General features: G+C 35.3%; 1 protein-coding gene across 11 annotated transcripts in view; it reads left to right on the top strand.

Moving 5' to 3' along the window:
• POT1 (protection of telomeres 1) overlaps window positions 1-25088 on the top strand; it is a 98026-nt gene that overhangs the window by 35151 nt on the left and 37787 nt on the right. For all 11 annotated transcript variants that reach the window (XM_061414590.1, XM_061414592.1, XM_061414587.1 and 8 more), the window contains 2 exons: window positions 17190-17320; window positions 21122-21412. In XM_061414590.1, the coding sequence (XP_061270574.1) occupies window positions 17190-17320; window positions 21122-21412 (422 nt within the window). The remainder of the gene's footprint in view (window positions 1-17189; window positions 17321-21121; window positions 21413-25088) is intronic.

Below are 25088 nucleotides of genomic sequence, written 5' to 3'. Positions count from 1 at the left end.
ATAATGTATTATATTATATATCCATCACAGGTCTAATGGATTCTATTAATATTGGGCTCACAAAAATTACTTCTAAGTTACAAAAAACTTTGATTTCTATCTGCATTTTTAAGATTTTCTTCTACTTCAGTATATTACTTTCCCTCCCAACTTCACATACATCAGTTAAGAAAATAAAAATATATTCTCTTTCATATTTTTCAGTTTGGTTGTCCTTTTTCAGTGATTTCTGGCAGCTTCTTACTCTTTTTCATCATATATGTTATAGATGATTTCCCCAGCATTTTAGTTTTGTGCTGATAGTTTTTGAAATATAAATGTTTATAGTGCTTGTGGAGTCATAATTTGTTTGTTTGGAGAGTCTTACCCATAGAAGATCTGCAAAAAGATTTTTTTCTTTAAAATTATTTTATAATTTTTAAAACTGGATGTATTGCCTCGAATTTTATTTTGTATGTAGTGTGCAATGATCTCACTTTTTGTTGATAACTGTCTTGTTTCAAAATCATCTATTAAATATTATGATGTGTGTAAGTCATGTATATTATCTGTACCTCCATATAAGGATCTGTGGAAGAACAGCTAACAGAGAGCTTGGGGTGAATTCTCTTCTCCCAGTGTATGATCTGCAATAGGTCTCCTCAAAAAAGAGGACTATTCAGATGTTGCCCAATTTTTAATCATTAGGCAGAGTATTTACTACAGTCTCTACATGAGTTTTTTATGCCACTGCACTCCTCATCTTCAAGGCTTTTGTCTCCTTTGCAAAACTTCTTGAACCACCACTGCACTGTATGTTCATTAGCAGTTCCTAGGCCACATGTGTTGTTGTCGTTGCCAGTTGTCTCCACTGCTTTACAACCCATTTGAACTTGAATAAGAAAATTACTCAAATTTGCTTTTTGTCTAACATCATTTCCATAGTCTAAAATAAATATGCAATAAGCAGCAAGTAATAAGTCAACCCAGTCAGTCCTACATGAAAGCAACCCTAAATACTCATTGGAAGGACTGATGCTGAAGCTGAAGCTCCAATACTTTGACTACCTGATGAGAAGAGCTGACTCATTGGAAAAGACCCTGATGCTGGGAAAGATTGAGGGCAGGAAGAGAAGAGGGCAACAAAGGATAAGAGGGTTAGATAGCATCACTGACTCAATGTACATGAATTTGAGCAAACTCTGGGGGATGGTGAGGGATAAGGAAGCCTGGCATGCTGTAGTCCATGGGGTCGGAAAGAGTTGGACATGAGTTAGCAACTGAACAACAATAGTAAGTCAGCAAAAAAAACATAAAGGGAGAAATGTGCATTAAAATGATGTATAATATATAACCATATTTATTTAAAAATGTATTCCAGTATCAAACAACAAAATTCAGTAAAGTAAAACTGTGATTACTTTTGCACCAAACTAATATTTTTATGCCTTTATGTTCACTTCATATAGAGAGCCTCACTTTGCTTCTGGCTTCTTTCACTTAGCATAATGATTTTAAGGCTCCATGTTATAGCATGTATTAGTAGTTTATTCCTTTTTATTGATGAATATCAATATACTTTTATAGTTATTTTAAAAGTCATTCTTTTTATTTTATCTACCTTATTTTAAGCACAAACTCTGGAAAGATAAAGAACACTGCTAGTTTTAATATAAATCCTTAAACCTAGTATACTATCTATGACCTGTGGTTGCTTAATACCTAGAGTAAAACATAAGAGGAAAATGCCCCCAGGTGTAATTCTAGAATAACATTTATAAACTTGTCGAGTGTCTGTCTACCTACCTACTTACTTTCCTGTCTAATCTGTGTGTATGTGCACACATGTATTTTGAACCTGTATCTCTATCACACTGTTTATGCTTTCTTCTCTTCCTGCTTCCCATGGTCTTTTCCAGTATTATAAAAACATGAGTGGAAATTATAACTTCATACCAGCATGGTAATGAGTGCTGTTATGTATTATATAGAAAGTATCCTTGTAAACAGATAAGGTTGTAGCATACAGTATCACCTGAGTTCAGTGATTTGCCTTCATGGCTTTTACTTTAGTGATTCAATAATAAACTTTCATACAAATAGAAAACTGTTGGGGAAATACTGATTGGTTTAAAAGCAATGCTGCTCTAGTATTGATAATAGATAAAAGATGGTAAAGCAGCTTTCATGGAGGAATTTTTTGTGGATTATATAATTTATGCATGCATGCATGCTTCTTTGATTAAAGACCTTGCTTAGATGAACTACCAGCTTTTCCTTATAATATAACTCCAAGGCAATTTACACTTAATCATACTGAGGAAATTAGGTGAATTGCTTAAGATTGCAGACTATAGGGCTTAATTTATCATTTGTTACCTTTTCTAGACTTATATCAAGTTACATGAAGTATTACCTAAGTGTTAAAGTAGTTAAAACACTTTCTCAGTTTAAACATGAAGTCTTACTGAAGCATTAAAGTAGTTAAAATCAATCCTTTATCAAAAGTTTAAATATGTGTTTTAGAGGTTATTTGGGGGTTCCAGGTGGCTCAGTGGTAAGAAAATTTGCCTGCCACTGCAAGGGACACCAAAGATGCGGGTGTGATCCCTGGGTCAGGAGGATCCCCTGGAGGAGGAAATGGCAACCCACTCCAGTATTCTTGCCTATAGAATCCCATGGATAGAGGAGTCTGCTGGCAACAGTCTGTGGGATCACAAAGAGGCAGACAGAAATGAGCACACACATGTACACATACACAGACATTATATTAATATTTAGAGAAACTAAGAAAGAATAGTGAATTATTAAATGTTGTTCTACTCTCCGTACTTTCTCTACTGGTATTAGCTTTCAAGAAAATAAACTTAAATTACCTTTGTTTTTCATACTTTTCATGGGGCTCTCAAGGCAAGAATACTGAAGTGGTTTGCCATTCCCTTCTCCAGTGGACCAGAAAGACTAGAGATCTCTTCAAGAAAATTAGAGATACCAAGGGAACATCTCATGCAAAGATGGGCACAATAAAAGACAGAAATAGTAGGGACCTAAGAGAAGCAGAAGATATTAAAAAGAGATGGCAAGAATACACAGAAGAACTGTACAAAAAAGATCTTCACAACCCAGATAATCATGATGATATGATCACTCACCTAGAGCCAGACATCCTGGAATGTGAAGTCAAGTGGGCCTTAGGAAGCATCACTACGAACAAAGCTAATAGAGGTGACGGAATTCCAGTTGAGCTATTTCAGATCCTGAAAGATGACACTGTGAAAGTGCTGCACTCAATATGTCAGCAAATTTGGAAAACTCGGCAGTGGCCACAGGACTGCAAAAGGTCAGTTTTCATTCCAATCCCAAAGAAAGGCAATGCCAAAGAGTGCTCAAACTAACACACAATTGCACTCATCTCACACGCTGGTAAAGTAATGCTCAAAATACTCCAAGCCAGGCTTCAGCAATATGTGAACCGTGAATTTCCAGATGTTCAAGCTGGTTTTAGAAAATGCAGAGGAACTAGAGATCAAATTGCCAACATCCGCTGGATCATCGAAAAAGCAAGAGAGTTCCAGAAAAACATCTCTTTCTGCTTTATTGACTATGCCAAAGCCTTTGACTGTGTGGATCAGAATAAACTGGAAAATTCTTCAAGAGATGGGAATGCCAGACCAGCTGACCTGCCTCTTGAGAAACCTATATGCAGGTCAGGTAGCAACAGTTAGAACTGGACATGGAACAACAGACTGGTTCCAAATAGGAAAAGGAATACATCAAGGCTGTACATTGTCACCCTGCTTATTTAATTTACATGCAGAGTACCTCATGAGAAATGCTGGGCTGGAATAAGCACAAGCTGGAATCAAGATTGCCGGGAGAAATATCAATAACCTCAGATATGCAGATGACACCATGGCAGAAAGTGAAGAGGAACTAAAAAGCCTCTTGATGAAAGTGAAAGAGGAGAGTGAAAAAGTTGGTTTAAAACTCATTATTCAGAAAACGAAGATCATGGCATCTGGTCCCATCACTTCATGGCAAATAGATGGGGAAACAGTGTCAGACTTTATTTTTCTGGGCTCCAAAATCACTGCAGATGGTGATTGCAGCCATGAAATTAAAAGAGGCTTACTCCTTGGAAGGAAAGTTATGACCAACCTAGACAGCATATTCAAAAGCAGAGACATTACTTTTCCAACAAAAGTCCGTCTAATCAAGGCTATGGTTTTTCCTAAGAGTTGGACTATAAAGAAAGCTGTGCCTCCTGGCCTCCGGGTGCCGCGCCCTCCTCCGCTTCCCCACCGGGGGTCCTTGCCCGCGGGCCGGGCTGGGGGACGGGGGAGAGGCCTGTTGCAGGCGAGAGTCCGGGGCCGGGGCGTCGCAGGGCGGCCCCGCCGTACCCTTTCCCGGGGGCGGGGGCGGGGCGGGGGACGCGGGGGGCCGGGCGGCCGGGGCGGAAGGGGGGCCGGCGGCGCGTGCCTGTCACGGCTGTCACACGCGTCCGTTCCCTCTGCCCCAGCCGATGGGGGGAGGGAGGATGGCACGCGGGCGTCCACGTGGCCCTTGCGCTCTCCCCTTCTTCAAAAACAAAGAAAAGAAAAAATTTTTTTTAAAAAGAAAGCTGAGCACCGAAGAATTGATACTTTTAAACTGTGGTGTTGGAGAAGACTCTTGAGAGTCCCCTGGACTGCAAGGAGATCCAACCAGTCCATCCTAAAGATCAGTTCTGGGTGTTCATTGGAAGGACTGATGTTGAAGCTGAAACTCTAATACTTTGGCCACCTGATGCGAAGAGCTGACTCATTTGAAAAGACCCTGATGCTGGGAAAGATTGAGGGCAGGAAGAGAAGGGGATGACAGAGGATGAGATGGTTGGATGGCATCACTGACTCAATGGATATGGGTTTGGGTGGACTTCAGGAGTGGGTGATAAACAGGGAGGGCAGGCGTGCTGCGGTTCATGGGGTCGCAAAGAGTCGGACAGGACTGAGCGACTGAACTGAACTGAACCTTTGTTTTGTAACTCTGTTATTAAAATACAACGTTCTAGGTTGATTGTGACTTAACACTTTTTTTTTTTCATTGGGAGCCAAAAATGAGGCATGGGGAAAATAACTATTTTTATTATTTTAGGTAGTCATTATTGAAGGATTATTTAGTTGGTGAAAAACTTGTTTGATAGTTTGCCCTGTTAGTATTTGTTAAAATGAGTAGCTTGGTTTCCAGTTATATCAGGAATCTAATGGTAATTTTTGAAAGAACCTGAAAGCTGTTTAATATTTCATTTGTATTGCTACTCTATTGTTCTTCAGGGCAAATTATTGGACAGATTTTTTTTTAATGCCTCCTATTTCTTGGATCTGAAGTTTTGTTTCTTACATAACTGTATACATATCTAAACACCAAAATATATAAAATTTTAGTTTGAAACTCCTCATTATTTTTGTAGATAACCTTAGGAGAGTCTGAGAACTTCCTCATGTTTAGTTATGCTCTTCTCGGGAGCTTGTTTTGTAGCCAGTAGATGATATTTTGAAGAACATTGGCTGCGGTGCAGGAGACCCAGGTTTGGGAAGATTCCCTGATGAAGGGCTTGGCAACCCATTCCAGTATTCTTGTCTGGAGGATTTCATGTACAGAGGAGCCTGGTGGGCTACAGTCCATAGGATTGCAAAAAGTCAGACAGAACTAAAATGACTTACCACACATGGATATATTAATGTTACCTTTTGAATGTATAGATTAAGTTTGAGAGCAAAGTTGTTTTTGAAACAAAACACATTCTGCTGAAATGTATAACTTCTACCCAAATGGCTTAAAAATAGATTGTTTTTCAAGTTTCTTCATAAACTTCCAACTTTCTGAGAGTTGTATGATAACGTCACCTTCCCATCTCCTCTTTGAGTGAAAACACATACAAAAAAATTGTTTTTTGGTTAAAAAATGAGAAGCATTTTTTTTAAGAAGTTTGGAATAGGAAAACTAATAAAAATTAACTTATGCCTTGGATTATTTCTTATAATTTTTTATACTTTTAGTTTTTTACTTTTAGAAATTTGAAATTTTGCTTTACTTGGAAAACAGTATCAGGACTTCATAGAATTTGTGTGTATACCTAGAGGTTATTACCAGTGAAAACCAGTGAATATGATTTTTAGGGTGGAGTGATAAACCAAATACATATTCTCTGCAGAAATATGATAAGAAAGTTCATATTTTATGCTAAATATTTGAAAGATTTGTCATTGAATGCATTATATAAATTAGATTTAAGCAAAAGGTTAATGGTACCATGTACCAGCAACAGAATAAGAACTTAGAAGTACACATGAATTTCTGTTACCACTAAAAACAGTTTTGATCATTTAATTATAAACAGTGTATATACCCCAATCCCTACCAAAAGCTCAACAGCTGTCCATCAGTTTTTAGCAGACTCTTCAGGCTTCTCTTAACTCCTCTCAATTTCCCAGTTCATATGATACTTTTGAGAAACTGGTATCATCACCCACAATCACCTTCTATAACTGAAATAAGATTCATGTAGCATTATAGATAAGAAAACACTTCAAATTGAGAAAAGAAGAAAGATCAAAACTATGGTTTATTGATTTGTTTATTATCCTCCATAATACTGTCGAACTATTTTCTTTCATTCTTGGTACTTTTGAGATAAGTTTATTAATACCTTTTAATTTCTGATATACCTAATTCAGGATTTTTTGAGAATTTAACAGGTCAAAAGATTCTATAAAGGTGTTCTAGTCAAACAGCTAATGAAAATACTGTTATATGGGTAATATTTAATTTAAAAAAGTACTTGTTTTTCTCAGCATTTTAATAAAAATATTTAAATATACAGAATATTTGAAGGAATTATGCAATGAACACCCATATATACTGACCATTGTTGATGACTCCAATAGTTAATTTCTTTTTTGATCCATTTCAGAGTAAGTTGAAGATATCAGTACACATTATCCCTAAATATTTTAGGATGTACGTCACTAACTATCAACTAGAGTTCAGTGTTTATATGCAGTTCTTTTTTTGTGGGGGGAATCTGTTACATGCAATGAAATGTATGAGGGTTTTGTTCATGTTGATCCACTTAAATCCATTGTATGTAGTACAAGTTTATGACTATGTTTTTGTCTATCCATAATAATATAAAATCAAATACTATAATACTATTGGATATTCAAAAAATGAAAAGCTTTATTACTTATTGCTAGAAAATACTCATTTGTATAGGAAATACTAAAAAAAAGGTCTATAAACTTTAAAGAAGATGGAAGAAGATAAACTTTAAAGAAGATAAAGAAGATGGAAACTGAATCTTAGACTTTTCTGATGGTCTAGGTTGCTAGTTAACTTTTATTATTAGGGACAAGTAATAAGGTTACATATGTCACTGGATTTTAGTTCACCCGGTTGTTTCAAAGTTTATTTTGGTTGTTTTTGTTGTTCAGTTGCCCAGCCATGTCTGACTCTTTGTGACCCATGGACTGCAGCATGCCAGGGCTCCCTGTCCCTCACCATCTCACGGAGTTTGCCCAAGTGCATGTCCATTGCATCAGTGATGCTATCCAGCCATCTCATCCTCTAACACCCTCTTCTACCCTCAGTCTTTCCCAGCATTAGAGACTTTTCCAATGAGTTGGCTGTTTGCATCAGATGACCAAAATACTGGAGCTTCAGCTACAGCATCAGTCTTTCCAATGAGTATTCATTTGATTTCCTTTAAGAATGATTGGTTTGATCTCCTTGCTGTTAAGGGACTCTTAGGAGTCTTCTCCAGCACCACAGTTCCAAGGCATTGGTTCTTTGGCGCTTTGCCTTCTTTACAGTCCAGCTGTCACACACATACATGACCACTGGGAAGACCATAGCCTTGACTATATGGACCTTTGTCAGTAGAGTAGTATCTCTGCTTTTCAACACACTGTCTAGGTTATTTTGGTTACTTAGTTTTATAGTTTATGTAAGTTTGGAATATTCTTCAATGTGTCAGTTGCCCCATACTCATTTTATGGACACATAAGGACAGCCTTTTGACATCCCTTTTGGAGGATTAGGAGAAGTCAGCGTAGCAATTGGTTTGATATCAGGAAGCATCAAAATGAAATTTTACTTTTTTAATTTTAAATTGTTCTCTTGTAAGTAACAACAAAGAAGGAGATAAGAAGGCAAAAAAAGAAGAGACAAAAGTGTAAAACAGTGGATAGACAGGAGATAGGTAGATAATGGAGAGGTGGGAACTGCTAAAGAGAATATCTCAAGACAACAGTGAACTGCAGTCCTGAAAAGGTGTCTGCCTCTTCATCAAGTGAGTCTGTAAGTTCTCCATTTTCTCAGTAATACTTCCCTTAAAATAACTTGCAGATCTAATCTGCGTACACTTTTAGCAAAGAATTTTCAGTGGGAGAACACCAATTCTGTGAAACATTCTATGAAAAAGTGGTAAATTTTGCATACTGTATCTGGCTCTTGAGGTTCACGATGCATTATTAGCATGTTATCACCTCTGAAAAGTTTTAAGAAAGGAATCTGTTTAACTTTATTTTTAGCATATTTTACTTGGAATTACTTGAACATAGAACCCTTTTTAATGTACTCTGATTTTTGTTTGCTGAAACTTGTTCTGTGGAGTCAAGTTTAGAGATTAGCAACTAGGAAGGGATAGGGCCAATTCGTATTTTTTTGCAATTTTTAAAAATTTATTTATTTTTAATTAGAGGATAATTGGTTTACAATATTTCATTGGTTTCTGCTGTACATTAGCATGAATCAGCCATAAGTATACATCTGTATCTTTGCAGTTTGAATTGCAAGGGCCTCATCTCTGTAGTTTTCTATATAAAATGTAGTACTTTGTGAATTTTCACTTTCAAAGAGTATAATATTGTTGATGCCCTAAATCAGTGATTTTTCATTTTTTGTTCTAAAAATTATCAAGATCTCAAGGAGCTTCTATTTTTATGGGTCATAGTTACAGATATTTAAACATACTGGAAATTAAAAGTCAAAGACTAAACATTTAATAATTCATTTAAACCAAAAATAGTCTATTACATGTAAACATAAATAACATTTTTAATGAAAAATATATTTTCCAAAAACATGGAGTGTGGTATTGTTTCACATTTTTTGAAAGTATTTTTATCTTTAACACATAATAAAAGTAGCAGGATTCTCTTATCTCTTTAGCAGTTCTATATTATCTTCAACATTTTAGTATTTGAATATTTTCTGCCTTATAGCTTCTCAGAAACTCTTTGTGTTCCAAATGATATTTCACTTGAGAACCAGATTATCTTGTTAACTATAAGATATTTCTCTGTGGATGCTTGATTGATGCATATCTAAAAGCCACTAATTGAAATTCCAGTGGAAATTCAAATTGGAATTCTTTTGCAATCTCTTACATCTGTACTTTTCTTTTCATGTACCAACTGCAGTCAGTTTGACGTTGTATATTGGCAGTGTCTTTAGGTTCTTTGTTAAGGCAGATTCTAAGATTATATCTGAGTTCATTAGATAAGAATGTTACAATTTATTAACAGTAAGAGACATGCTGCTATTGCTGCTGCTGCTACCACCACCATCACCACCACTGACCAGCTCTTATATATACCATTTAGCCATGTTCTAGGTGCAGTTTTAAGCACTTTACATGTGATTACATATTTAATTTTAGCAATCATACGAGGTGAATACTAATTTCCCCCATTTTTCAAATATGGAAATTGAGGCATAAAGAGGCTAAATGATTTTCAGTGTCTGCAGTAAGCTTCAGTTCAGTTCAGTTCAGTCGCTCAGCCATGTCCGACTCTTTGCGACCCCATGAATCGCAGCACGCCAGGCCTCCCTGTCCGTCACCATCTCCCGGAGTTCACTCAGACTCATGTCCATCGAGTCAGTGATGCCATCCAGCCATCTCATCCTCTGTCGTCCCCTTCTCCTCCTGCCCCCAATCCCTCCCAGCATCAGAGTCTTTTCCAATGAGTCAACTCTTCGCATGAGGTGGCCAAAGTACCGGAGTTTCAGCTTCAGCATCATTCCCTCCAAAGAAATCCCAGGGCTGATCTCCTTCAGAATGGACTGATTGGATCTCCTTGCAGTCCAAGGGACTCTCAAGAGTCTTCTCCAACACCACAGTTCAGAGGGAGAATTTTTACAAGTACCATATATTCACTGTAGGTGGTACTTCCCAGGTGGCGCTAGTGGTAATGAATTGCCTCCCAACGCAGGAGAGACATTGCCCGAGACTTGGGTTCAATCTCTGAGTCAGGAAGATCCCTTGGAGTAGGACATGGCACGCCTCTCCAGTATGCCTACCTGGAAAATCCATGGGCAGAGAAGCTTGGCAGGCTACAGTCCATGGTGCTGCAAAGAGTCAGACTCAACAACTGAACACACAATGACATGCATTAATTTAGTAAAGATGGTTGGTCAACTACTATGTATTATAGAATTTGTGAACTGTGAAGACTTAATACTAAATCTGGAAGCCTATTGTCTGTGTTTTCTGGTTAAAGAATGTCTGCTTCTGGCGTGCTTTAGAAATCATCTAAATTAATATTCTGAAAAATATTTGCTGTGTTCACATATGTCATTCATTACACAATAAATATATGTGATCTATTTCAAGACACATTGGGTGTCTTCCCACAGCTAAGTCCTTATTTAAATAAGAAACTGTCTTAACCTACCTCTTATCTAATTTGACAATGAGCAAAGTGTTTCCACTCCCCCATTGAACCCTGTTCAGTTCAGTTCAGTCGCTCAGTCGTGTCCGACTCTTTGCTCTCACAACTGGGAATTGGTGATCCAGAATTGACCAGCCCTAATGCCCCTGCTCAATTTCTGCTCCTATTAGTAGAACTGTATTCTCTCAAGACTTGTGTTCTTGCAGTTTTGTTCCCAAATCTCTTTGTACTCTTTTTCCTTGTTATTCTGACTAAGTAATTTCATTAAATCTTATGGAGACAGATGAATATGAATGTGAAAAGACTGTTTTTTGCGTGTTTTTTTGAAAGTTGAATGCTTTGGAAAGATAATAAACAGGCAGTGGGCTGGATGTGGCTGTGGACCATCATTTGCCAGCTCCTAATTTATAATGCTGTGCTCTCTTCTTTTTCTTCTAACCACTCAAAATACCTCTCTATGTAGCCTCACATTTAACCATATATCTTCTTTTATTGCCTTTGTCTCTTCACTAGGATTTAACTCTTGTTCAACTACCTCAGAAGATGCTCTTTTTTGTTTTCTTTTAACTTATGAGTCAAAAAATAATTGTTTCAAAGAATGTAAAAATAAGTTCAAGCATCATCATAATGAATTTTTATAGACTTTTTCTATGTTTGTGAGGTCTGTTTCTGGAGTAAATTTATAGGTGAAGGAAGTTTCATTATAATGAATGATACGTTAATTCTTTAGTAATGAATTCTTTAATAGATGCATGAAATTGTAGATAATATAGAGTTGATACAGTATAATTTTTCCTATTTAGAAAAACTCTCAAGCCTCTATCACAGTTTTAAGCATAATATTTTACTTTCTTTGAAATTACTGTTTATGTTTGAAAAACATGTAATATGGAGACAATACAGTGTTCTGGTTAAATATAGAAACACAGGAATCAGTTATGCTAAGCTACATGTGACTTTCATACTTGGATATCTTACCTAGACCTTTTAAAAAACTTTCTTGTTTGTTTTCTTGTTTGTTAATTTTAGTACACAACTATCTAAAAATTCAGGGAGACAATGCGTATAAATTGCTTAGCAGAAACCTGGTATTTAGTAGGCCCTCAGTAGTTGCTGACTGCTAAGTAACATAATTCCCAACCCCCTCCTCCCCGCCCCCCCCCACCCCGCCATTTTTAGGCTTGGGAATAAGATACCTTGCATAACATAGGTACTGTGGTTTGGTTTTGTTTTCTGTCTGAAAAGTCAAATACATTCAGTTCGGTTCAATTGCTCAGTCGTGTCTGACTTTGCGACCCCATAAACCGCAGTGCGCCAGGCCTCCCTGTCCATCACCAACTCCTAGAGTCCACCCAAACTCATGTCCATCGAGTCGGTGATGCCATCCAACCATCTCATCCTCTGTCGTCCCCTTTTCCTGCCCTCAATCTTTCCCAGCATCAGGGTCTTTTCAAATGAGTCAGCTCTTCGCATCAGGTGGCCAAAGTATTGGAGTTTCAGCTTCAACATCAAATACATTGTTCCATTTCATAAATTAATTTGGAATGTTGACATTTTATTTTGTACATTATTATTATTATTTGATAACTCAAACTATATTTAGGACTATAAATATCTTTTACCAAAGTATATATCCTTTAATGTTAAACATAATTTCAGACTCTGGTTAAGCTTCAGTCATGGTTTGAAATTTATCTTTAGGTCTCATTTTTTGAACTCCAAAGCTGGATGTGAAATGTATGAAAAATTTTGTTTTCACCACTTTTCTGAAATATGAATGCTTATTTTACTGCTCACCAAGGATCCAGGGCCATCTTAAGCCTGTCTGTTTATCCAGTGTCAAGTTTAAATGTCAGTTTCCAGTTATTCTAGAAAATGTCATCTGGATCATTAGTTCTGCGGTTATTGTGATGAATCATTATGTATACAGAGTATAAACTCTATACACTAGCAAATATTCGCATATAAAATAACACACAAACTGAGATCACAGCATTAGTGTTAAGATGTAAGTCAATGTAAGGAAAATGTAAACTTCATAAGAGAAGGTTCCATGCCCTATTCATTTAGTAGTCTTTCGACTAGTACATATATATACCTAGCATTAGGTAGACACTCAATAAAATTCAGATTAGCTTATGTACTAAATTTTTTTAAAAACTGGATTGGAAAATAGCAGAGACCCAAGTAGAGTTCCTTGCTACTGAAATACAAACTACTAACCACCACTGAAATATTCAGCGTTCTGTGGTGGTGGAGGGAATTCCTAAGGAGGTTTATGTTCTAGAGAGCTTTGTCATTCGCCTATAGTTAGTATCTATGGTGATTCTACTGTTGCATAATATTTAGATGCTTACTGAGCTAAGTCTTAAATGCTTACAGATGTCAGTATTTTATCACTGTATATATGTATGTAGTATAGGGGTTTTTTTTTTTTTGCTTTCAAGGAAGACTTTGCTCTATGGAAAGATTCTGTTTTTTCTCTGTTAATAAAATCTTATTTTTATAAAAGGATTTGAGCACTAGGTACATCTATTTGGCTTAAACTTGTGAAAAGCCATTGGTAGTACTTCCAATGAAAGAAAGAAAGGAAAGAACAGGGACTTGGCATGTGATAGCTCGTGTGTGAAGTGCACAGGTGTGCACTGTCTAAGGAGATGCCTTTCTCATCCACATGGAGTCACTTAGATGAAAACACAGCTGTGTAGATTTCAGGCCAAGTTCTGCTGCCACTTGGGAATGCCCTCTGCTACGTAAATCTATAGCAGCTTGTGGAGCCATTCCTTTTACCCTCTTCGAATTCTGAGCATGTATCAACAACACAACCTTTGTGTTGTTCTTTGGGCAGTCCCGAGGTCACTTCTTTCTTTCTTGGCAGTCCATTCCTACCTAACTCCAAACCTGACACAGACACTTCAAGGGGAGTGGGGAGGAGGAAGGACCTAGAGAAGGAATGTGTGCATCGAAGGTGTCACATGTACAAGTGTCCCTGTTTCTGAAGGTTTGGATAGAAAGTTGTTCAATCACTAAGTCATGTCCAACTGTTTGTGACCCCATGGACTGCAGCACACCAGGCTTCCCTGTCCTTCACTATCTCCTGGATATCTCACTGTCTCTTGCTCATACTCCTGTCCATTGAACCATTCAACCATCTCATCCTTTGTTGACCCCTTCTCCTCCTGCCCTCAGTTTCCCAGCATCACAGTCTTTTCCAGTGAGTCAGCTCTTTACATCCAGTGACCAAGCATTGGATAGAAAGGCCAGAAAGTAAATGTGTGCCAAGACTGCTACTCTCTTGGGCTCAGTAAAGTTCCTCTTAAAGCTAGTTAGGTTGTAGAGTATTTCTATTTGAGAAAGAGGAGTCTTTTTCTAATTTGCACAAAGATACTACAAAAGCTAATGGGACCCTATATTAGACCCTCTAGACAATGGGTCTTCACACTGTTTTTCTCAGAGTGCCATATGGAGTCCTTTGCAACCTATCAAGTTATCTATGGGAAGGCTGCATTTTCCAGGAAAAACAAAAACCTAAGGCAGTTTTCAATATTCTGAAATTTAGGTTAAGCCTGATTTTTTTTTAACCACACCCCAGTTTTGCTTTGTTTTTCAGTTATTCCACTCTTCAGTATCATGTATATGCCACAAAGACTGGGCTCTGTCAGTTCATTCTGGCTAACATTTAGATTCAACTACTGTTATTTATGCCTGCTAAATTTGCAGTTTTGTTGATGTATTGTATTCCCAGTTTACAAAAGAGGCTCATTGTGAAGCATTTAAAATGAAAGGAGTAATTTAGAATCACTGCAACTTAAAATAACACTATAAGTACTAGTAGTAACTAGTTCTCTGATATAAATATGAAATGTGAGTTTGTGTATTCTAGTACAAATACATCTGTGATAAGTGATTTTGCAGAATCTGTCAGGAAACAAAAATGTAAAGATACCGAGTTTGATCTTTGTGTACCTGAATTAGATTTCATTAGACTAGTGATCTCTTTGCCCTTATGTTTTGTCTGTCATGAAATTACATGAAACTTAAAACCTTCAGATCATTTGTGTTTTATTCAAAGTACATTACTCATTATCCATAGAATCTAATGTGCTGTTGCCTGTCTTTGCATTCAGCTTCTGCTTCATCTAATAATGGTTAAAGGAATTCTATCAATTTTCTTCTCTATGGCCATTAGCAGAAAATTTCAGTTCTGAATTCTTAACTGAATTCTTAAAGCAGAAGAAGAAATTCCAAAGATCATTTTCAAACTTGTTTTTTTGTATCGTCTTGAAAGGTGTTATAACACATCGAGCAGTGCATGCACCAGGGATGACTCTTTACACTCCTGCATCTTTCTCCTAAGCAAGTCTCTCATTTTCCCATTTTAATATTAATTTAGTCTTTTTTAAGCATAGGTAGGAATAATGATGAAATAATAGGAGAATGAAATTGAAAAAATATTTCAAGATAAAGGAAAATACATGATTAAAAATTCCATAATAGATCTTAGATTTATAAAAGGGTAAAAAAGAGCCATATGGTCATCACAAGCAAGAATATGTTTTATTCTATTAAAAAAGAATGTGTTTTATTCTATTAAAAAATAAGTGAATTTACCTTTAATCTTTGGAAGACTGCTAAGAGAAAAAATGTCACGAAATAACACTCCTTATAAATAGTTAAAACTACTGACAAAGGAAACTCCAAAACTAAAAACCGGGTCCAATAGACCCTCTACATCAAGAGATGAGGATATAATGTATTTTCACTGTTTTTGAAGATGCTTGTTAAGGTTTTGTTTTTAAAGTTTTTTATGTTCTCTGAGTTAATTATTGTCCCCTCCTCACAGAATCAGGTTTCTGTTTTCCCTCTTTCCCTCCAGTCCTGTCTCCCCACTTTCCCATTCCTGCCCCTTTCTCCGTACTCCTCTGTTCTCTTCCATCTCCTTCTCCCTTCCCCCTCCTGGTGTTCTTCCTCCTTTTCTTCTGTTTTTGTTCTGTGTCTTATTTTTACATTTACAAACGTAGGTATCATTTATTTTAGATTTTTGACGTTTGTTTTAGACATTTTAGACAGTTGTTTCCTTTGCTTTGTATATGAAGAGTTTGTTTTTTCAACATGATCTCTTTTTTAAACAAGAAATCTTATAATGTTCACACTTCTAATAAGAGACAAATCTTACAATAGGAAACAAATAGTACTCACACTGGGCACATTGAAAGTGTCAGTCTAAGGTGGGTGGGAGGACAGCTTTCTATCTGGTTATAGACCTCCTAAAGTTATAATGCAGAGGGTTTATTCTGGGTACTAACATCCTCATCAGAAGCCTTACCACTTCTTGGTCTATCAGTGAAACTTCCTTGGAAAGCAGTCTGTGTTCCACGAAGAGGTGCAGTTAGAGACTGAGATATCCCACCTGCCTACCTGAAATCATCTTCAAGGGAAGGTTAAGATGGGTGATCATTGAAGCAGTTGTTCCATGTGTAAACTTTGCATTAGCCCCAATTTTAGCTGTTTTTCACTGTCTCCCTTAATCCTAAAGGCTCCCGTCTTTGCTGTAGCTGCTTCAGAGTATTTTCTGTTTGCATCCTCTCTGTCCATCTGATCCCTTAACCATTTACTTTCCAAACTTCCTGAAATAATGTTGATATCTTTTTTCCATCTCCTTCACGCTTCTCTCCTCACCTCTCCTCTCCCTTCACTGTTTTGGGTTTATCTTTTCCTCTGTCTGTACTGAGTATAGTATTGAGAAGGAAGGAAATCAACACATATTCTCAGTGTTCATTTTTCTGAAACATGTACTTTAAATGATAACATCTATTATAGTTTTTGCTACCACCAGTTTGAAGTTACTTGTTTTTCATGGCAGCCCAACTATCATTAAATTTGGTTAGTTCTTTTTTGCCAGTTTAAATTGTATAAAATACCCCTCTTGTTCTCATGTGTAACCTTTTGTAAGTATTAATAGCAGATCATCGCTTTTCCTTTTAATTTGGTATTAGATAGTTTTCTATGAATTGTTCATTTGAATTTCATATTCAATGTAAATCCCTGGGGTTTATAACCAGTTTTTACAGTGTCTTTTTGCAATATGTTCACTCTTAATCATATTAACTGCAAATATCTTCTGGTATTTTTTGTTTGTTTTTACTCTAAATTTAATTGTGTTTATAAATATGTTATTTAAATATTTTATCTGTTTTACAGTTTATAAATTTGAGGTAATAAAAATGTTATTTTACCTCCAAGACAATTTACATTAAGTAGGGTTTTTATTTTTGTTTTATTAAACTTTCTAAAATGAATTTTTGTGAAACATTTTTGCAAAATAATTTGGCAGTGCATTTCAAGAGAGAAGAAAATTTCTCTATGTTTTGATCCTGTTCTTAGAAGACTAAAGGGAGGAATAAAGTTTGATGTTTTGAACTCAGTATTAATACTTTCTTATTTTATTAGATGCTTTGAAATACGAAAAGTCAAGTAAAATATTTTTGTGTTTTCCAGATTATTGCTCAGTTGTAACAATTGTGGACCAGACAAATGTAAAGCTAACCTGCCTGTTCTTTAGTGGAAATTATGAAGCCCTTCCAATGATTTATAAAAATGGAGATATCGTTCGCTTTCACAGGCTGAAGGTATAACTCATACTGTTTAGAACTTACATTTGTTTGAAGAGAACTCAATGTTGCTCACTGAAACTATTTAACACTAATTAATGTGATTGCTTTGTTAGAACGTGACTGCAGGCATTTCAAGAGATAAGAAGAAATGTAAATAAGATCAGACTTCAAATGATTTATATTAGGAAACCTCTTCATTTGAACAAACTACCTGACCTCCGTATACGGAAGTGTTAGCTGCTGCGATTCAGACTAGCTGCATTTCGTGCAAGAATTTTAGTAAAAAGGCAAAACTATTAGATAGTATGTGATTTTTTAATAATCAGCTTTTCAGTACTTAAATATTTTCAGTCTCTTAAGTTTTAAACATTCTAGTCCCTTGCTGTTTTGCTCTTGTTACATGAGTTTCCATGCAACTCCTTCACTATCTTTGTTGTCTTTTCTTTTAATGTTTCGGTTTGTCTGTGGTTCTTGTGATCACTGATGCTCATAAATGAGTGAGGTACTCCGGGGGTATTCTATCAGTGGTCTTAGATATGGTGGGAAATAACTCTCTTGCTCTATTAATGCCTTTCCCCTGAGGACAGAAGAATAGTGGAGAACATTTGGTTAAAGAGAACTGGAAAGATTATTATTATAACACTATATTATAGGCTTATACACATTTCCAAAAAAAAAATAGCTGATTCTCACACATTGCTGTTTCCTATAGTACAGTTGACTTTTGAACAGCACAGTTTTAAACTTCACAGGTCCACTTACGCACAGATTCTTTTCAGTAGTAAACAAGATTCCATGGTTAGTTGAATCCATGAATGCTGAAATGAGGATAGAGGTCTGCTAAGCTAAGTCGCTTCAGTCGTGTCTGACTCTGTGCGACCCCAGAGACGGCAGCCCACCAGGCTCCCCCACCCCTGGGATTCTCCAGGCAAGAACACTGGAGTGGGTTGCCATTTCTGTCTCCAATAGAGGGCTGACTGTAAGTTAAAAGAGGATTTTTAGTTACATGGATGGTTGGTGCCCTTAACCTCACTGTTCATGGAAAACTATATTTACAATTCTTGTCTGTTGTTTAATTGAAGTGGAATATACATCTCTCTTTCCACAGTATTAGCATGCTCATGTATCTAGCACTGTAGAAACTTCCATTGTACCCTCACCTAGGGTTGCCATTCACACTCTCCCCACCCTTAGCAGTAAATAATCTCATAACTTCTCACATTTATTAGTTTCTCTATATTTGTTCTTTATATAAAAAGAATACACTATTAGTCTTTTTTTTTTTTTTTGGAACATTTGATTTCTGCTGCTTTGATTCAACTGTACTATTGCATATAGTTTTACTTTCTTCATTTTCACTGCTAAATGGTATACCATTGTTAGAACACACTAGAATTTATATATTTATTCCGTTAGTTCATGACTTAGTTCAAACAACTAACATGACTGTTAGTTGTTTAAGTAGTTTTCAGTTTGGGCTATTATGCTGCTATAGACAGTCTACTACATATATTTTACTGAATATGTGTAATTTTATAACATATACACATTTACATATGTAGTTATAATGTATATTATATAATATGCATTTCAGTTGATTGCATATCAAGGATTGTAGTTCCTAAGTTCAAGGCTGTGCATATATTTGCTTTAGTTTATAGCTAAACTGGGCTTCCCTGGTAGCTCAGACGATAAAGTATCTGCCTACAGCGCGAGAGACCTAGGTTCGATCCCTGGGTCGGGAAGATACCCTGGAGAAGGAAATGGCAACCAACTCCAGTACTCTTGCCTAGAAAATCCCATGGACTGAGGAGCCTGGTAGGCTACAGTCCATGGGGTCGCAAAGAGTCGGACACAACTGAGCGACTTCACTTCACTTCACTTCGTAGCTAAACCATGTATTTAATTTTCCAGAGTGATTTTTACCACTTAAACTCTCTTAGTGATACAGAAGAATTCTAGTTGTTCTACATTTTCACCAGCAGTTGATATTTTCCATTTTTCTGAATTCAACCATTCTGTTGCATTTGTATTAGTATCTTATTGTGATTTTAACTTGAATTTCCCTGAAAAATTAAGAAACTGAGAACCTTAAAAAATGTGTGTGTCTTCTCAAGTATGAAGTGTCCATTTGAGTCTTTGGCTCATTTTTTATAGGATTTTAAAATCCATTTCTTAATGATTTGTGAAAGCTCTTTATATATTTAGGCTCTACAGATTTTTTTGTCAGGTATATGAATTGTGAATATTTTTTCACTCTATAGTGCCTATTTACCCTCTTAATGGTGTCTTTGGATGAACAAAAGTTCTTTATTTTAATATAATCTACTTTATTAACTTTTATTTTATGGTCAATACTTTTGTAATTTCTTGTTTAAGAACTCTTTGTCTACTCATTTTATGAAGATAGCTTCTAAGTTTTCCTCGAAGTCATTACAATTTTGTTGTTTCATATTTAGATCTGGAATTTCCTTTTCCTACAATGTCTTTGACAAATTTTGAAATTAAAGTTTTTCTGCCTCATGAAAACAGGAAATGGGCCCTTCTTTATCAATTCTGGAAGAGTTTATGCAAGATTACTAGGTTTTTCCTTACTTAACTGCTTGGAATAATGCACTGGTAAAGCTATCCGAGCTTGATGATTTCTTTGTTGATAGATTATATTAATGAATTAAGATTTCTTTAAGATGAATGAGTTTTTTTTTATTCTTTCTATCAGTTTTGATGTATTTAATTTTTAGAAAAAATTACTTCATTCAAATTGTTGACTTTATTGGTATAAATTTGGTCATATGTTACTCATCTTTTAGCTGTTTGGTGGATTTGTAATGATAAATCCTTTTTTGTAGTCTTAATATTATAATTTGTGTTTCATTTCTTTTTTTCCAAATCAACCATTTTCTAGGGTTATTATTTTTGTTAATCTCTTCAGAGAACTAGTTTTTAGCTTTGATTTTCTCTATTATATGTTTCTATTTCTCTTACCTTTGACTGTGTTTCCCTTCTACTTTCCTTGGATTTGAGATAATATTCTTTGTGCAGCTTCTTGAGATAGAAGCCTAAATTTCTGATTTTTAACCATTATTCCTTTGTAAAATATTCACTTATTTCTATAAATTTTTATCTATGTACTGATTTAGTTATATCAAACAAGTTTTAACACATCACAGTTTAAGCATCCATCAGTTGACTACATTTTTCCAATTTTCCATAAATACATAAATATATTTATTAATATCAGACAGTATTACAGGAGACTTAAAAGGCATTTCATAAGTTCAAAAGGATTATTTTATGACGATGTAACAGTCATGTTACATGTGCACCTAATAACTGAGCCTCAAAATTCAGAAAGCCAATGTTTTTAAGGCTTATCTGAGTTCTCTCAGTCAGACTGATGAAACCTTAGTTTCAGCTCCGTTTTATCCACTTCAGACTCTTATATTTTGAGTATTCTAGTTTTCTCTACAATATTCATAAGTAGCTATTTCTTATTATCCTTTTTCTTTTTATAAATTATATCTTTAAAAAAGCTAATGATTGTCTTGTTAGTAAAAGTGCACCGATAGTATTAGGGGAGCTACCACCTAGCTCTTTAAAAAATAAAAATAAATTTTGCATAGTGTTTTACAGTTTACATGGTACTTAAGGATTTTGATATAGCCCAGTAGATTTTTATCATTTCATGCGCTAGTTATTTAAAAATAATGTCCTCTAATAACTGTATTGGCAAAATTTTATAGTCTCCTGTTCCCAGTTCCTAGGTTCTACATCAGTAACCTGTTTGTTCTGTTTTCTACATTGCCACTTTCTTAGATCCAAGTATATAAAAAGGAGACTCAAGGTATCACCAGCTCTGGCTTTGCATCTTTGACATTTGAGGGAACTTTGGGGGCTCCTATCATTCCTCGTACTGCAAGCAAGTGTTTTAACTTCACTGCTGAGGACCAGAAAATGGTAGAAGCTTTACGTATTTGGGCATCGACTCATATTTCACCTTCTTCAATATTAGTCAAATTGTGTGATGTCCAGCCAATGCAGTATTTTGACCTGACTTGCCAGCTCTTGGGCAAAGCTGAAGTGGATGGAGCATCATTTCTTCTAAAGGTGGGTGTTTTTAAGTACTTAAAATTGTAAGTTAGCATGACCTCGAAGCCTAAAAAGACCTTATATTTCAGCATTCTGATGGAATAAATAAGCAGCTACGTATTAATAACTTAAAATCTAACCTTTTTAATGATCCTGTATTCCCATGTGTCTTTATTCTTGAACTTTCCTTCTTCATCCTAAACTTTTAGAGATAAATAGTATTATCAGTTCTATATTTTAAATATAGTATACTTTATGCTGTTTATATATTTCTTATTTTAGTACTGGTAAAAAGAGTTGTTTCCTCTTGCTATTTTTAAACTACATTTCGAAAAATGTGTAGTTTTGTTACTCCATGTGGATGTAGCCTTTCTTCTCACTTATCTGCTTTCTTTGTTTGTTGACATTGGGTTCTCTTCTGGGTTATTTCACTACCTGCTTCACGGGTAGATCATAGATGGTTTTGAAGTGTTTATTTTTCTTGTATTTTGTTTTGTTTTTAAATCCACAGGATTAAAAAGGTGGCCTAAGACCCATCTAATCTTTGTTTATACCTATTCCAGTTTATTTATGAATAGCTTCTGGAGAGGTCAGTTGTCTGATATTATCTTCACTGAACCCTGCCAAGGCAGGATGCTGTTAAACAAACACTACTTCAGCCCTGCTTCTGTGGTTCTTTCTTAGCTTCCTATTCTTTGCGGTGATGGAATGCAATGGGAAGTGGAATTCAGTGGCATTGGGCAGGTATTGGGTTGTAGCATTATTATCAGTTGTATCATGCCCATATTAAAAAAAAAATAGCGAAGATAGAAATGATTGAATAAAATAAGTTTCTGAAGTTGAAAATAGCACATATTTATATATACGTGAAATAATCTAAGAAAGTAAATGTGTGCTATAAAAAAGGGTGAATGAGTTAAATCTGACAAAACTGAAGCTAAAGCAACATAAAATCATCCAAACAAAATGAGAAGGTATTTTAAGTCAACTAGTCATACTTTATGCCCCAAGTGACTTACTTAACAAATGAGCATTTGTTAATCATCAAACACTTCTAATGATAATGAATCTGCTGTGCACAGAAGTATTCTCCATCTTTTGACTGCTGTGTTGTTAGTACGCAATTCTGAGGTAAAACCTACCACCTTTTAGCTGACATAGCTGAATCTGCATTTTCTCTCTAAAGCAAGAAATCATGCATGCATCCCATTTTTATCGATAGCCTTTTCAGATAAGTAGAAACAACTTTCATGTAGAGATTATTTTAAAATATAGCATTCAGCTATGAATATAAGAAGTTATTTTAGTAAGATTTCCTTGAGGACAATTTGAAAGAAATCTCAGAAGTCTCTCTATACGTCTCAACAACTCTTTTCATAAATCTATTTTATACTAATAATTTAGAATGTGAGAAAATGCCTTTAAGGGAATATTTCTCCATATATTTCTTACAGTGACAAAAATCAGAAAAAAACTTGGGTTCTAGCAATAGAGAATTTTGTGAATTATTTATGTATTATGGAATACTGTACTCTAATGACTAAAATGACATTGCAGACATAAACTTACTAAGATAGAAATTCACAATATTCTCTTTAGTGATTAATGCACCTTCATTTATATACTTAAAAATGTTTCCTATACATAGCAAAAATATATTGAGATGAATATATAGCAATATTTTACTCATTTCATATACAGGAAGTCAGATTTTAATACTTTTTTTTCTGAAGTTGATTTTCCTATCCCAAACTAGAACTATATATTTTTTAAATTTTATTTTGAAAACAAAAGAAGCCAGATCTTACTCCAAATGAATTCCGGTCACCATAGAATATAGCATAATTATTTCTCCTCTTAACTGAGATATGATACTAATATCAGTCTCCTTATTAGTAACTATAAATATTATAAAATATTATAAATATTATAAAATAGTAAACTATTCACTTTAATTATTCTAGTAGACATGATTCCCTTATATAGTGCTGTTTGTTAAAAGAAATTAATTTTAATTATAGGTTATTAAGACTATAATGTTAATAAGAATAGGTTAAAGGCTATGTCTGGAGGTATACTCAAAGACAAAATTTAGAGCCTTAAATGTCTTCATAAACAAAGAAAGAAAAAAGGCATAGCATATTAGAATAATCTTTCATGTCAAGAAATTGAAAAAGTAACAAACATAACTGTAGAAAGTACAAGGTAGTATTTTAATAAGGTATTTAATTTTGGAGTAGGTAATTTTAGCATTGCCCAGAAATTTAAAATATTTTTTTAAACAGTACATAGTAAAGTTTCTCTCCTTGCCATCCTCTCTTGTTCCCATGTTGCTATTAATATAATAATAAAAATAACATTAGCATTTCAAGTTGACAAAGAAAGATTGTTAAATGGTGATTGTTATCTATTTGGAAAAAAGATCTGTATATAATATGCAAATTCCTAACACATTGAGTTTTGATGCAAGATTGCAAAAGTTCCAGAATTTCAAAGCAAAGTCTGATTTACACTCTATTCTCAGTCCCTCCTTCAAAAGACTCATGAATTGGTCTGCTCAAAAACATGTACACACAATGAAAGAACAAATTCCAAGTGAAGATAAGTGTCTGGGACATAATGTTACTACTTCCAACGTTATTGTCCTGGTTCTTTTAGTAACAGAGCTAGTGACACAAACTCAAGATACTTTAACACCTAGCACTGGTACCAGCATTATTCAGTACTTCCTCTGTAAGCTGACCCTAGCAGACACTTGTATGGAAATGTGGTCTTTTCCAAACAACCCCATCAGAAAATAGGCAGAAAACCTAAAGTGATATTTCTCCAAAGAAGACATGAAAATGGCCAAAATGCACATGAAAAGATGCTCAATATCACTTTATTAGAGAAACACAAATCAGAACTACAATGAGTTATCAAAACTGGTCAAAATGGCCATTGTTAAAAAGTCTACAAATAACAAATGCTGGAGAGCATAGGGAGAAAGGGAAGCTTCCGACACTGTTGGTGGGAATGTAAATTGGTGCAGCCACTGTGGAGAACAGTGTGAAAGTTCCTTAAAAAACTAAAAATAGAGTTACCATATGATCTAGGGCATGTATATAGAAAAGGCAAAAACTAATTTGAAAAGATATGTCCAGTTTTCATAGCACTATTTACAATACCCAAGACATGGAAGCAGCCTAAATATCTATGAATAGATGAATGAATAAAGATATACCATTTTTATGCATGCACGCACACACACACACACACAATAGAATATTATTTACCCAAAAAAAGAATGAAATAGTGCCATTTGCAGCAACATGGGTGGACCTAGACGTTATGGTACTAAGTAAAGAGAAAGACAGATGTCATATGATATCACTTATTATTGGAATCTTAAAAAATAAAACAAATGAACTTATTTACAAAACAGAAATAGACTTAAAAACATAGAAAACAAATTTACAGTTACCAAAAGGGAAAGGACAAGGGGAGGAATAAATTAGGCATTTGGAATTAATAGATACACACTAATGCTAATGCTATGCTAATGCTAAGTCGCTTCAGTCGTGTCCAACTCTGTGTGACCCCATAGATGGCAGCCCACCAGGCTCCTCTGTCCCTGGGATTCTCCAGGCAAGAATACTGGAGTGGGTTGCCATTTCCTTCTCCAATGCATGAAAGAGAAAAATGAAAGTGAAGT

This window comes from Bos javanicus, chromosome 4, assembly GCF_032452875.1.
Source record: "Bos javanicus breed banteng chromosome 4, ARS-OSU_banteng_1.0, whole genome shotgun sequence".
NCBI lineage: Eukaryota > Metazoa > Chordata > Mammalia > Artiodactyla > Bovidae > Bos > Bos javanicus.
The sequence above is the reverse complement of the archived record's forward strand: the minus strand, read 5'-3'. Positions and strand labels throughout refer to the sequence as shown.